This window comes from Ixodes scapularis, unplaced genomic scaffold (assembly GCF_016920785.2).
Source record: "Ixodes scapularis isolate PalLabHiFi unplaced genomic scaffold, ASM1692078v2 PGA_scaffold13__105_contigs__length_92229423, whole genome shotgun sequence".
Taxonomy (NCBI): Eukaryota; Metazoa; Arthropoda; class Arachnida; order Ixodida; family Ixodidae; genus Ixodes; species Ixodes scapularis.
This window is the reverse complement of record NW_024609839.1, coordinates 80,050,054-80,064,434: the sequence shown is the minus strand read 5'-3', so window position 1 is coordinate 80,064,434 and position 14,381 is coordinate 80,050,054. Positions and strand designations below refer to the sequence as shown.

At 46.6% G+C, this 14,381-nt stretch overlaps 1 protein-coding gene across 1 annotated transcript in view; it reads right to left on the bottom strand.

Moving 5' to 3' along the window:
* LOC8042798 (nuclear pore complex protein Nup98-Nup96) overlaps window positions 1–14,381 on the bottom strand; it is a 54,917-nt gene that overhangs the window by 21,563 nt on the left and 18,973 nt on the right. The window contains exons 19-26 of the mRNA XM_029984238.4: window positions 14,229–14,342; window positions 13,743–13,889; window positions 11,533–11,686; window positions 8,397–8,531; window positions 6,293–6,376; window positions 4,889–5,221; window positions 2,978–3,108; window positions 1,566–1,710 (exon numbers count right to left, since the gene is read on the bottom strand). Of these exons, the coding sequence (XP_029840098.3) occupies window positions 1,566–1,710; window positions 2,978–3,108; window positions 4,889–5,221; window positions 6,293–6,376; window positions 8,397–8,531; window positions 11,533–11,686; window positions 13,743–13,889; window positions 14,229–14,342 (1,243 nt within the window). The remainder of the gene's footprint in view (window positions 1–1,565; window positions 1,711–2,977; window positions 3,109–4,888; window positions 5,222–6,292; window positions 6,377–8,396; window positions 8,532–11,532; window positions 11,687–13,742; window positions 13,890–14,228; window positions 14,343–14,381) is intronic.

Sequence of the window (14,381 nt, the reverse complement as noted above, 5' to 3'; positions counted from 1 at the left end):
AAAAGGTAGAGGTTCAAGCACTTTGAATGAGTTGTTCTCCGTTCCACTTTTTGGCGTAAATTGTACTTTAACTATTGTTTCAGTATGAAACTATCGAGGCTTAATATATGCGGCTTATATAACAAAATTTTATGGAGCCGGTCACTATGAAACTTAGACTTTGCTTTTTCATGTTCTTTTATTATGAAAAAGTGTAATTTGCAAAACTTGGTAAATGATGCAATTCTTTTGTAATTTTTTTACCTAAAAAATTAATTTTTTACATTTCTTCTTATAATAACCGGCAACCAGTATTCCAGCATTGCACCAGAAAAATATGTGGTTATCAACACCATTTCTCAATGATTGGTTCATTGGGCAGATTCCATGCAAAGCTATGCTTTACTTCGTTCAGGGGGGTATAGTACTTCAAAAATCGGTTAACACGGATGAAACTTTGCATGCCCTCTTTCTATGTGGCTAAAAACACTGCCTGCAAATATTACGCTGATTGAGTGAGCGGTTCAAATGTTGACAATCACAGGTAGTGTCCCCCCTTAAGACATGTACTAGGGCAAATAAAGAAGTTAAGAAACCGAATATGACGACTTTTCAGGCTTTGATCGTTTTTCCTTTTCAAAGTAGCATCCTTCACATTAAAAAAAAAAAAGAGGTAGTATGTTTAGAAAACTTAGAAACATAAAAGAATGCAGTGCAACATCCCTTTCAGCGTTCCAGCTGGAACTTTCTTCGCTTCATCATATAAAGGGAACTTCCTTTCATGCTAATTTCTTCTTTTTTTTCAGTGTTGAAAATGCCCATAACATGCACGGCAATGAGCCCGGCCTATAGACGCTTTGCAGCAGCTGTGCATGGACGCCGCCATAACTGACCTTCAGTTTTTGTTTCCTCTTGTTTCGTTTATTTCACTTCATCATTACTATAGCAGGCCAGGTTATTGCCATATTAGACTCAACTGTGTCCTTTTCTAAAGCATCGGCCTTTGTAGAGGATCGTCAAGTACCGTTTCAGTTGCTCGGCATCTCGGTAAGACAAGAGAAGGTCAGCAATGGCGGCTGTAATTTGGCGCGTGTGTAAAGCATCTATATGGAGAGCATTACAGTGCAATTACCACTCAATAAAGGTCAACACAACATTAGAGAGTTTAGTCTATCGTTCCCATACCTCCAATACACCGGATAACGATACCCGATAACAGCACGATGCACGCACATAGAAAGCAGCAGAGTATCAAGCATCTTTGGCAAAGCAGTCTGAACGATTTACTAAAACTATTCAATCACGCGCCTCTGCCGTACTCTCACAAGCATGTCCTCATCGCCCGCCACGACGACACTAATGAGGTGCCTTCGCTCGCCGCGACGAAACGCCAAAGACTCTGACAATCCGACCGCAGGTTGAGACATGGGGATGCATCACCTTCACAAACACCAACACTACACTGCTTGTCGACCTCCTCATAAAAAAAAATAAAAATAAAACGAGGGCCAGTTGAGAAGTAAAGGGACTGTACTTCTCAACTGACCCTCGTAGGTCTACAAGGAAGAGAAGAAGAGGAGACGTGCCCATTTCCGCAAAAAGCCGCGACACCAGATCGTTCAGGGCGTGCAGAGCTTTGACCCCCGGCTTGGGCACAAAGACGGGGCTGCCCACTTCCACTGAGGACAGGGAGTGGGCCAACTGCACCTCCAACATTGCAGTCAGGTTTCTCTGGATACGACAAAAAAAAGAAAAAGCAGTTTTAGCGATTCTTGATCACAATTTTGAGTGCCACGCCTAAACCATTGGTTTGCTTCTAGCTTCTCCCAACTGGGCTGTCATTGTTGTTTTACCCGTAGCAGACAATTTTTATATCGTAGTGTCAATTTTCGTGGTTACAATGCTGTTCGTTACAATGCTGTTCGTTGTTACAAAATGGCAAATCTATGCATTTCAATCTCGTGGTTCACGGCAAACACAGAGATCTAGGAATTACTAATGAACTCTGTATTCGACTACCGAACAGAAGAAATTCAGTTCCAAATAGTTACCTCGGGGTGTGAGGTCGAGGTACCACTACATAGTGCCACGCCTCGAGAAGTACGAGATACTGGAAAAACTGCCTTAGTCTGGAGGCACGCAGACTTTTTGCCCATAGAACTGTGTGTGATCGATAAATATTCACAAAGCATGCTACAGTCTCACCGACACCAAAACTTGCACTTGGTATGTGCAGAAAAAATCTAAAGAGTGTGAAGAGAGTTTCCAGATGCCTGATTGGGTTCACGTGGTTTATGGGCCATGTTTGCAACATGAGCTGCAAGCAGGCGACGAAAGCGTTGTCTGCAAATGTCTCTGCCTTTCTGCCTGCTTTCCTCTTTGCCACGTGGCAATGTAGCGCATGTGCACTTGCGACCAATCGGTGCGAATGCCTAAGCCTGTGCCGAATGACTTGAAGTGCTTAAGCCCAGCTTAAGCACTTAAAGCCCGCGCTCCCAAACCTTCTTAACTGTCTTGGTTTAAAAATTTGGGAGTTTTCCATAGCACCCATGGGGGTGCTATGGAAAACCCCGGGGGTGCTGAGGGGAACTCCCGGGGGCACTATGGGGAACTCCCAGGGGGTGCTGTGGGCAAACCCCAGGGGGGTGCTACAGGGAGCTCCCAGGGGGTGCTTTGGGGAGCCCCCAGGGGGTGCTTTGGGGAGCCCCCAGGGGGTGCTTTGGGGAACCCCCGGGGGTGCTATGGAGAACCCTTGGGGGTGCCATGGGAAACCCCCGGAAGTGCTATGGAGAACCCTTGGGGGTGCCATGGGAAACCCCCTGGGGTGCTATAGGGAATTCCTGGGGGTGCTATGGGGAATTACTGGGGGCACTATGGGGAACCCGTGTTCCTAGGAAGCCAGTTCGAAAACCTGTGAATTGCAGTTATTACAGTACTCTCTCGACGAATGCAAGTAAAAAAAATACAACCCCTGCGGAGGAACAAGTGCTGGCCCTACCTTCTGGACGTCGTCGGAAGCTGGGACCTCGTGGCTGACGGCGACTCGCTCTAGGGAAACGACGTAAGCCGTAGAGCCCGCCGAGAATTGCGTGCCCGACAAAAAACCGAGCGCTGGTCTCTGGGAAGTATCTGCGGAACATTAAGAGAAGACACTGACACTTTGAAAAAAAAACTAGAAACAAAAGAAATTGAAGATTGACAGGCACTTAATCACATTGTCCTGAAGCATTTTGGTAAAAACAAAAAGGTCTCTTATGCTAAAATACTAACCTTAATTCATAGTAAAATGAGGCTGTGTATGTTTTTTGCTATGTTTCAGAACAAACTATTGACACAATTTGCTCTTTTATGTGTGCCACCTACCCACTTGCACCTATCTAATCCTTTCCTTTCCCTGGTAGATGCATTTGCAAGATATGCAATAAGGGGTATGATTACGTTAAATGTGACATGTTTTTTTAGATGTCTCATACTTCCCGCAATAAATAATTTTAAAATTAGAAAATTCAAATGAGTAAAAATTTAGTAAATCATTCTAAAGTAATCATTTACACCCTACCGGGTTCTAGACCCTTCAGTTTACCGAGCCATATTTATTATCCGATTTCAGTATTTAATTTTGTCTCAATCCTTCCCATGTTCTTTGCAGATAAAACTTTTCATATTTACGAAACTAATTAGGTTACATGAAAACCAAGTACATACTTGTAGTCGGGTTGTACGTGCAGACAAGCTACGTAAACATAATTTGAATTGAATTGCAAGTTCTATTAAATTTTATACAAGCCGATAAGAAATGGACGCGAGTTTCTACCCATTAATACGAATGTTCACCTTCATGATGCGAGACTCCAGCTAGACAGCAGGACTTTCCATTTTTCCATTTCAGACTCTCCGTATCTTTGAAACTGTGGCATATTGCAAAAACTAGGACGGGGGGCATTGATGGGCGAGTGTGTCGGCACACCGCAGGTGTGAGCACATGGAGCGAATGCTCGTACTGCAGAACCCAGAGATCCTTTGTTCAATCCCCACCCCCGCCCCTTTCGATCACTAGCTGCGTACCGGCACGTTGCCGTGCATCGCCACTGTGTGATGCACAATAAAGGCCCCGAGCTAGCAGTAGTACTGCACTGGCTAAATTCCCCATGAATGGCGGATGCCTGCTGGGGCTGACCAACTTCTGCCGCAACGCTGAATACCTCAACATATGGATGTTCCGCTACACGATGCCTGACCCCGGTCAGACGTTGGGTCTTGTCGTTACGTGTCAGACAATGCAAAAAAGCCGATTCAGAAATGTGCCCCTCACCATCTTTGAAAATAAGGCACACATGTAGACACCAACATTCCGACGTCAACATTCCGAGACAATTTCCAGAAGCGGCAGCGACGTTGTGGGTCGTTGCGAGCCTTTTTGCATGCTTGCAATTCAAAGGATTTTTTTTTTTTTTAGAGAGGGAGAAGCATCGAAGGATCAGGGGCAAAACAATGTGGTGGAACCCCAAACGGCAACTATAAGACAAACTCTTCCCGGCTCTGCTTTCAAACTCCAGTGGAACAACGGCAACAATCCCGCGTCGAAAAACACCCCAGCATTAATGCTGGTTCACACATTTGTGCTTAAGTGTCATTGACTTCCTTGCAATCTTCAACTTGCAATTAACAACCTTTTGACAATGTCATAAACGACTGTTTCCGATGGATAGTATGTACATTTGAACTCTCAAATACCGCAAAACCTTTGCTCTAGTTAAATACAGTTCCAAGGTCGCCTCGTGGACTGCGCCAGCGTGCCGACGCATTTTCACGTCTTAGGAGATCGCACGAGCACGGCCCTAAGCAAATGCAAGTGTGCGAACCAGTTTTCACAGTCAAAATAAAAAAAAAATATGAAGTAGAAAATTACCGTTGTCTGACGTCCCGTTCAGAGGGGACCCCAGGTGCAGGAGGGACCACCGCGGCCCCCAGCCGCACCGGAAACGGTAGCCCATGGTGCAGGCAATGTCCCCCAGCAGGTGCTGGGACTCGTACATGAAGGACTGGACCAGTGGCACCGGCTCCACCAGCACCAGCGGCATCGGCGGCACGTCCAGCATGGCCGTCGCCTCCCGGGACGCCGACGTGGCAGACGACGACGGCAGAAGGACCCGTGAAGCCAAGGGGTCCGGAGAAGGGGGCCTTGGGCGCTGCCCGGAGAAGCGCCTCAACCTCGGGGCTGCCGCAGGCTCCGGACGGGGACCTGCGGCATTGTGGTGAAAGTTCCTCGTTGAGCTCGTACAGGGGCAAGCCCAGACTGTGGAGTGTCTATCACGGTCTGCCTATTCAAGATTGGCCAACCAGAGATTTTCCTATGCAAGATCGGTCAACCAAAGATTTTTCTATCCGAGATAGGGGGGGGGTAGGTGGTCAACAGGAAATTACCCTATCAGAGATTGGTCAATCAGCGATTTCCCTATCCGAGATTGCAAAAGCTTTTCCTATCCAAGATTGGCCAACCAAAGCTTTTCCTATCCAAGATTGGCCAATCAAATATTTTCCTATCCAAGACTGGCCAATCAAGATTTTCCTATCCAAGACTGGTCAATCAAGATTTTCCTATCCGAGATTTACCAATCCGATTTTCCTATTCGAGATTTACCAATCCGATTTTAATCTCCGAGATTTACCAATCCGATTTTCGTCTCCGAGATTTACCAATCCGATTTTCGTATCAGAGATTGGCCAATCCAAAAAGGTTTATTCAAAGTAGGCCTATCCAAGACAGATCTATCCAAGATAGGTCAATCCAAGATAGGTCAATCCAAGATAGGTCAATCCAAGATAGGTCAATCCAAGATAGGTCAATCCAAGATAGGTCAATCCAAGATAGGTCAATCCAAGATAGGTCAATCCAAGATAGGTCAATCCAAGATAGGTCTATCCAAGATAGGTCTATCCAAGATAGGTCTATCCAAGATAGATGTATGCAAGATAAGTCTATAGGTATGTCCAAGATAGGTCTGTCCGAGGTCTATCCCAGTTGGTCTATCCGAGCAGGTCTTTAAGTATAGTTTGCGAACAAGTGCCTATGTTCATGGTCGGGATAACTGCCGCATTCTGCATGGATCACAAGCTTTTACCTTCATTGCTAGTACACTTAGAAGCAAACATTCTGAATGCCCACAACACAGCAGGTCCTGAATTATAACACGATTCAAGATTTAGCCAGAGAACGGAATGCAGCAGAAGCCACTGCACTACACTTGAAGCACTGCACCGCAAATGCGGTCCAGCAAGAATGTGCGGAGAGGAAGCATGCAACGGGACATACCCTCGGGGTGCTTGGGAATGGGAGACCTGACCTCCCTGTTGCTGACCAGGGCCCGCTTCAGTCTCGGGTGCGAGAAGGACAGTTCTAAGAGGGAGGAGAAAGCAAGGCAAGAACCCTCAAGGTGAGCTCAGGCGAAAATTTGACTGTCACCGATTCACCCCAAAATTGGTTCAACACACCTAAACTACAGTTTGTTTCACCTGAAGCCCAGACGCAGCCGACGCCACAAGCTGATGGGGCAAGAAGGACAGCGTCAAAAGCGTACCATTGTGGTGTTCGTCACGCTTCTGTACGTGTTCCATCATCGCTGAACAGATCATAGACAGAAAAGGCTTAGAGACTCGCACTCTTGACGCTGCTTGATTGGTCCTATTGCCTCGTAGCGTCGGCTGCATCGGGACGTAAGGTGAAAGGAAGTGTAGTAACCCAAATTGCAAATCACAACAACTGTTTTTCGCAAAGTAATTAAAGTTTTTATTTTGGTCTGAGACACTGAGAAGCTCTCCTGGAAACACTTAAAACCCGACTTCGAATGGTGTAATATGGGGCAATATGAAGAACTAGTTTGTTCCGGACGGGCTGTGATGGTGTAAAGTTAATATTAAGAAAATGAGAAAGAAAAAAAAAAGCTTAAACACTGAATTTTGTAGACTGCCCGCTCGACTTGCAAGCTGTACAACCTTATATGTCACCCCCACCAGAGAGTGCAGGGCGAAGTTGAACGCCGGTTTTGGCATTACCTTCACTTGCCGTTTTCTCAATGGCCATTTCGAATTTAGAGGTTATAAATACCTTGCAGGAAAACAGTGAAGTCTGGGTATAGACACTTTGCAGCAGCTGTGCATGGGCGCCGCCATAAGCGACCTTCAGTTTTTGTTTCCTCTTATTCCGTTCGCTTCACGTCATCATTATCACAGCAGAACAGGTTATTGCGACTTTAGGTGCTACTGAGTCCTTTTCCTCATCATAGACCTCTTTGGAGGCCCATAAACGCCCGCTTCGGTGGCTCGGCATCTCGGTAAAACAGGAGAAGGTCAGCTATGGCGGCTCAATCTGGCGCGTGTGCAAAGCGTCTATACCAAAAATGTGCTTCGTTGGGGTGGCCCGTAAAACTGCCGGAAAATCGCTGAACTCGGAAAACGTTTATTTTTTAAGCGTCCGGACAGAACGCATGTCACAAAGCAAGCTTTCCCCTCCAAAAAAAAACACCTTAGCACAATACTGACGTTATGAGACACACGTGCGCGGTTACATAGCGTGCTTCCGTTTCGGAGACGTCTTGAAATAGGAGCACCTTTTGGAATTCCTTGACTTGCGATGCAAGTATTGCTCTAAAATTCGGTATCCCTTTCAGAGAAAGGAACACTTGGAGAACAAGGAAGCTGCTGGCAGTCTTTGGTGCCAAAAAAAAAAAAAAGACGCCTAAAAAGTTGTTTTGGAAACGGTGATTTTGAAATCTATAGCTATCATGCTTCTGATCTACCAAGTTTTTTTAAATTTTATAGACTAATATTCGTGCCACAACCTCAATTTATAATATTTATGCAGGCAAAGTTTGCCTTGAAGCTGACGCAGAAGAATGGTTTTTCATAACGCAAATTCTGGACTTGAAATTTGCAGGAAGGATATCTCACCATCCAGGGAAATGTAACTTGCTTTGCAACATGCAGCTAAAGACGTGAATCATACAGTGCCCGAGACCAGATTCTTCAATATAAATCTAAAAAGATTTTCAAGGCATTTTTGGTTTAATGGCCACACAAAACACCAAACTTCGATCTGTTGCAGAATCATTAATAAAGGTTCAATCTCAAAAGTACTTCTAACATTGTAATCTTTATGCTTCCTAGCATCTAGCCATGTATTAAGCATAATTCTTTGTTCAGCCGTTTTTTTTCCTATTGTTCTCGCTAACGAAGGCAGGTGCTTTCGAATTATCTGGGGGACTGATCTACCGATCGACAAAAGGACCAGATATCCGAAATCTGGCACAAAAGAAGCTGAACAAGCTTGTGCAGTGCCATTGGATTCGATAAAAAAAAATAAAGAGCAAACATCCAAGATGTGGTTTGGTTCCGTTAAAAAACGCGGCAGGCAAGCTCACCAATGTCTTCGTCGTCCATGTCACCCATATCCGCGTGGAAGAAGGAGGCCTTCATTCCTTGCACGCTCTCCGTGCTTACGCCGAGAACTTCGGCAAGCCGTTGGGTAGCTGGGGGCGTGGGCTCGAAGGACAGCCCTGTGGGCCAAAAGACAAACTTAAAAATCGGCGACAAATTCCCGTTTCTGGGTAGGCAGCACGACCTACACCCATAAAGGCCTGTTCACACATACAGTGGAGCGCTAAGTTAGCGCTACGCGAGCGCTCGAAGGAGCGCTCATGTGGTGCTTCCTAGCGCGTGACTTCGTTCTAATATAGCGCGCGATTAGCACTTTGGTAGCGCTTTGTTAGCGCTCTCGTAGCGCCTTGTTAGCGCTCCGGTAGCGCCTTGTTAGCGCTCCGGTAGCGCCTCGTTAGCGCTCCGGTAGCGCCTTGTTAGCACTTCAGTAGTGCCGTGTTAGTGCTTCAGTAGTGCCGTGTTAGCGCTCCAGTAGCGCTCTTTCACAGAGCTCTTTCGAAGGCGATTATTTTTAACTGCGTGTCTTTGAAACCAGGGTCACGCATATCAATTAGAAAGCGATGTGGTTGTACCCAATCAATTAGTCGCTCAGAGTTCATGACTCTAAATCGCCTGCCCGACCCTTCACTTGGACAGCGGCTCTTTTACTTACTCTTCTTTCAATGCCAAAGGAAAAACAAAAAAAAAATCGCTGTGCACGCGCTATTCCACAGCAGAAGCACGGTACAAGGAGCGTGAGAGCGCTAACAAAGTGCTAACAGAGCGCTACATCACGCGCTAGGAAGCGCCACATGAGCACTCCATGAAGCGCTCACGTAGCGCTAACTTAGCGCTTCGCTCGCTGTATGTGGAACCGGCCTTAGCAGTGATCGTTGTAAAATAGCAGCAGGGGAGAAGCTAGAGCAGCTCTATGACAAACCGAGGTCTTGTGCAAAAGAAGGTGTCCGGAAGGACATGCACCCTCACAAGCAACAACCTCTCCGAATAGCACAATGCCAGGGAAACGTACCTGCCTGTGTACCAAAACAAGATGTTATCAGCTAGAGCTCTCCACGTTACAGAAGTAATAGTGACGGGTATGCATCACACTTTGTATAATCAGGATTATTCTTTTTAAATTTGACTGAGTTTCAATATAGCTACAAATGTTGAATTTTTTACTTCCAATTTCGGGCAAATTCCAAGTTTAGCAATTAGGTTCGACAAGCTTTTACAGATAGCAGTGTGAACCTGCCTCTAAAGAGCAAATTATTGGCTACATATTGATGGATCATAATGAGCCGTATGCTAATTAGTTCTTATAATACAAGATTTATTGTGCATCTCTCAGAAATCGCCAATTTTCCCACGGCACGAAAAAAGTTAAAATCGCAAGTTAAAAATACCGTATTTACTCGCATAATGAACACACCTCCCATTTTCAGCTCCGCGAGTCTTGAATCGCGTCCAAATTAGCTAGCCACCGAGCCAATTTTCTTTTGCCGCCGAGCGGTCGGGCCAAGTCAAGCCAAGCCAAGCCGCTTTCATAATGGCTGCAAGTACATAGTTGCGGAAGTGATCAACCTTAAAACAGAGCGGCGCACACAGTTGACGAAGCTTGGGTCGAGGAATTGCCCAGCCCCGGACATTCTTCGCCTATCAGATACATTGATGTCAACAAACGCGCCGTCGTCTGTGGTCCACTTTCGGGCAGTGAAATCGTGAAAGCGGCTAGCCCTAAGAAAGGTTGCGTTGCTCTCCATGCTGAGTGAGCTTTGTAGGGCACTTTTCCTTCGGCAAAAGACAGGCCAAAAGTGCCCCAACAAGGTTTGCAATTTATAAAGCATGGTTACTGTGGCACACCCCCGACCAGCCGTAGGTGCACTTCCATCATTGGAGACGTGCCACAGTAGCTTACGTGTCATATCGGAATGACATTTGCACAAAGTGTATAAATGCAAACATTTACCCGCATAATAAACCCCCCCCCCTCCCCTCCCCAAATATGTGTCAATTTTTCGGGAAAAAAAGTGTGTTCACTATGAGAGTAAATACGGTAATGTTTATTGAAGCCTTGTACATCTAGGAAGTATACAACTCTACTTAAAACATGATAAAAGCTTAAAACAAAACTATTTTATAACTAATTAAAACAACTTAAACCTTTTTTAGTAGTGCCCCACAGATTTTTTATTTTATTGATTCAAAACCCCTTATTATGGTAATTTGAGGACATTACATACAGGAGAAGGAAAAATTAAAATTTCAAGAAAAAAAGCGAAAACATTAGAAGAATTGCTAAAAAGAAAGCATTTTATGGTCATGCCCGCTTGCAGCAGCAGATGCTGCAGGAAACACTCTAGTACTATGAAATGCTACTCTGCCTCTCGGAACTGATGTCTGAAAACTTTGTCGACACAGTTCTGCTCCATCCAAGTCGCTTTAACAAGCAGCATGAGCTAATCTGGCCCACTGCACTTGCCATCAGGCATGTCCACGGCAACCAGAAAGTACAACTCCGGGCAACACTATGATCCAAGGTCAGAAACCTTTACCGAAACGGTTCTACTCTGTCGCAGGCCGCTCTTACAAGCAGCACTACAGCGAGCACCCTCTGTGCATTCCTTCGGACATGTCTGTAGCCGCCGGATAATTCGACCCCATGCACCGCGTTGTAGGCTAAGAAAAGCAGGACTAGCTTCTCCCGCAAAGCACACAACCCTCCCTACTTTAGCACAGCGAATGCTGGGGTGGATTCGCCTTCTCTTGAGCATCCTCTCTGGTGTTCGCCTGTTCATGTGGAAAGAGTGGAGGGTTTCGCGGGAGGAACTTGTCCCGCTTTCCTTAACCTGAAACAAGGCATAAGCAACACTGCAGTCCCGATCACGCAACTTCTATGTCACCGAGACCGGGAGGCAGGAGCTTCAGTTGCTCCACCCCCGGCGCGAGCTTCCTACGACGCTTTGGAGCACGCTGAAGGACAGGCACTTCGAAACACGCGCCCCTGCCTTCCTCGTTCTGTCGGCGACCATAATTAAGGCTCGTATCGGGGCTCGAACTCGGCGGAGTTAAAGTCCGCCGCCCTCTTGACCCGGTCGCCGAGAGCGGACACGTCCGCAGACGGAGAAAGCGCCGACCAACCGGAGCCGTCGTCGTATTTGTCGGAGCGCCCGGGGAACGATCTCTCCAGGTCTTCCATCTCGTCGTCCTCGGGAACGTAGCCCGCTCCAGGCTCGAAGCGGCTCAGAAAGGTCACCGTGCCGGCGGCGGTGGCAGCGGGTGCCACGGTACCCATCTGCAAAATATCAATCGATCGTGTTCATCATATATTCTCGCGAATAAAGACACCGCACGAGTGTCAAACCGAAAATTAATGTAACGAGGCTACTGTGCCACGAACGAGTCTTCGTCTGGTGCACACCTTACGAGGGGGGACCCAAAAAAAAGATCGATTTTAAATTAATTTTTTTATTTTTACATGTTTGAATTTCAGAGTCTATCAAAGTACAGTGCAATCCACTTATAACAAAGCCACATATAACGATGTACCATTACTAACGATAATCGGTTATAGAGATTAAAATTTCTGAATTTTCTCATTATCGTTATACTGTCGAGACCGGTTATAACGAAATAGCAACTACAGCAGAGCGATCCAGATTTCCCATTCCCTTTTGCACTTCGTTAATCAAAGTCGGTTATAATGATATAGCAGATATAGCGAAGTGATTTCCGTTTCCCATTGAGTTCGTTAGAACCAGTCTCGACAGTAAGTAGATTGCACTGCACTCTCAGACCGGTGCAATGCACTCGTCGAGATGCTTCTTTCAGTGGCTAAAATGCCCTTTCAACTCGCCAGATTTGATGCCTTTCAGCATTTCTGCCACTTTTTGTTTCACCTCTTCAACATCAATAGATTGTTTTCCTCTGAAAATTTTCTTGATCTGGGGAAGCAAAACAAAAGTCGCATGAGGCGAGGTCGGGTGTATAATAAGGGTGGGGCACGAGAATGCTATCCTTTTCGGCAAAAAACTGGTGAACACCCAGCGCATTGTGGGCAGGTGTGTTGTCACGGTGAACAAACAATTCTCGAAGCAACTGGGGTGTTCACTGCCCATGCCGCGCCGAGTGTTCCATAGTTTTTTACTAAAACAGCGCGACCCCCATGCCCTACCCACCTGCCCCACCCAAGTTTCTAAAATTAAACAGTTTGCCGACAGATGTAAAATAAAAAGCGGCAGAAGCATCGAAAGGTGTAATAATCGGCGAGTTTAAAGGCTACTTTGAGCAGTGCAAGAAACGTCACGACAGGTGTATTGCATCAGGCGAAGAGCGCTGTGAAGGTGACTAAAATTTGAACCTGTGATAAAAATAAATATGTTCTCGTAAAAAAATTAATTCTGGTTTCTTAGGGTCCCCCTCGCGTTCGCTCATATCTCGCAAAATGTGAGCAACGCGTATGTCACCGTCCTTGCAGCGTTCCGTCTCCCGCCTGCTGAAATCTCGTTAACTAACAAGCTACAAAGCAACCTACAGCAGAACAGGCACCTATCGCATAAGCGCCTGCTGCTGTGCCACTGCCAGGATCGTGGCAGCTAACAGTGTGCAACTTGTCGGACGGAAATTGAAGGCCCACAAGGGAGGACGCAGTAAACACACCAGACGGAAATGCGTACCGGACACCATAATGAGGCAAGCTTGTGCCTGTCAGTAAAACGTGGGAAAACCGTACATATTGCACCAGCAACAAAAAGGCAATTCGATGTTGCCGGCGAGGGTGTGCCGTCGAGAACATTCTAGACAAGAGCAGGCGGCATGTTCCGAGGTACTACTGGAAAGTTACAGGAGAGCAACAGAAGCAAAATTAAATGCTAGGCTGTCAGGGTTTGAACCTTAGGCCCCCGCTTGTCAGCCACGTGTGCTGCCAACTCGGCGACACACATGGCTTTTTTAACCATACTTTTGTGTCCATAAAACAGTCTAATTATGATCTTCCATGCGCAATGTAACAGTTTCTTAATTTTCATTTTCCAAGCACGCCGACGGCAGACTGAACCCGCCTTTCCGTTCCAAGCAGCCTCAACCTTCCGTAGTCTAGACCAAGTGCTATCATATCTACTTCACACAAGAACAGGCGACAGATTGACTGATATACATGGCTACCTATGTTGACGAACCAAACCGTCCATTTGATTCTTCCTAAAACGAGTTAACGAAGACGTCCCTAGAAAATCTAGCCCTTCTCCGAAATTCGTTGCCCCCCAAATTCTGCCACCCTGGGCAGCTGCCCGGTCTGCCCATTCGCAAGTCCGCCTTAGACATTTGCGCGGAAAAAAACGAGATTCGCTTACCTGCTGCTGATGTTTTTCACCGGGCATTTCGACGGGCTTGACAACTCTGTCGGGAGGAGGCAGAGCCTGTTGCGGCCTCTCGGCGAGGGCCGCTTCATCCACCTCGTTGTCGGAGTCCTCGAGACCGTACTTCGAGAAGTGCTTCACCTACAGAAGAAACCACCCGAGCACTCAACAAACAGAGAAAACGAGCGATTCTCATTGGCAAAGCTTTCCCAGGTGTTAGAACCCAGCATACGCAGGATCGTGCATACTGTATCTTCATCATCCCTTAAAGCAGTTGTTGAAATGCCCCATATCGTGCAGCAGGCCAGAACTCAAGAGCTGTACGCGGTTCTCCCAAGCCTTTCGCATTTTATGCACGACATCAAAGGCTTTGCATTTCATGGGCACGACGTCAAACTGGCCAACAATCGATGACACTAGTTGTGTAACGAAGAAAAAAATTTCCCAGCAGGCGAAGTGCCGGGGACGGTTCCGGCTCACCTCAAACACCCAAGAACCGGTTTCGGGACGGTACTCGAGAAACCGGCCGCCAATCTTCGCCGTCGCCCTTTCCAGCTTCTCTTGGTAGCCAAGCAGCTTCAGCTTTTCAGGATCCTGAAAACGCCGCACACGTATATGATTGACGAACACGGT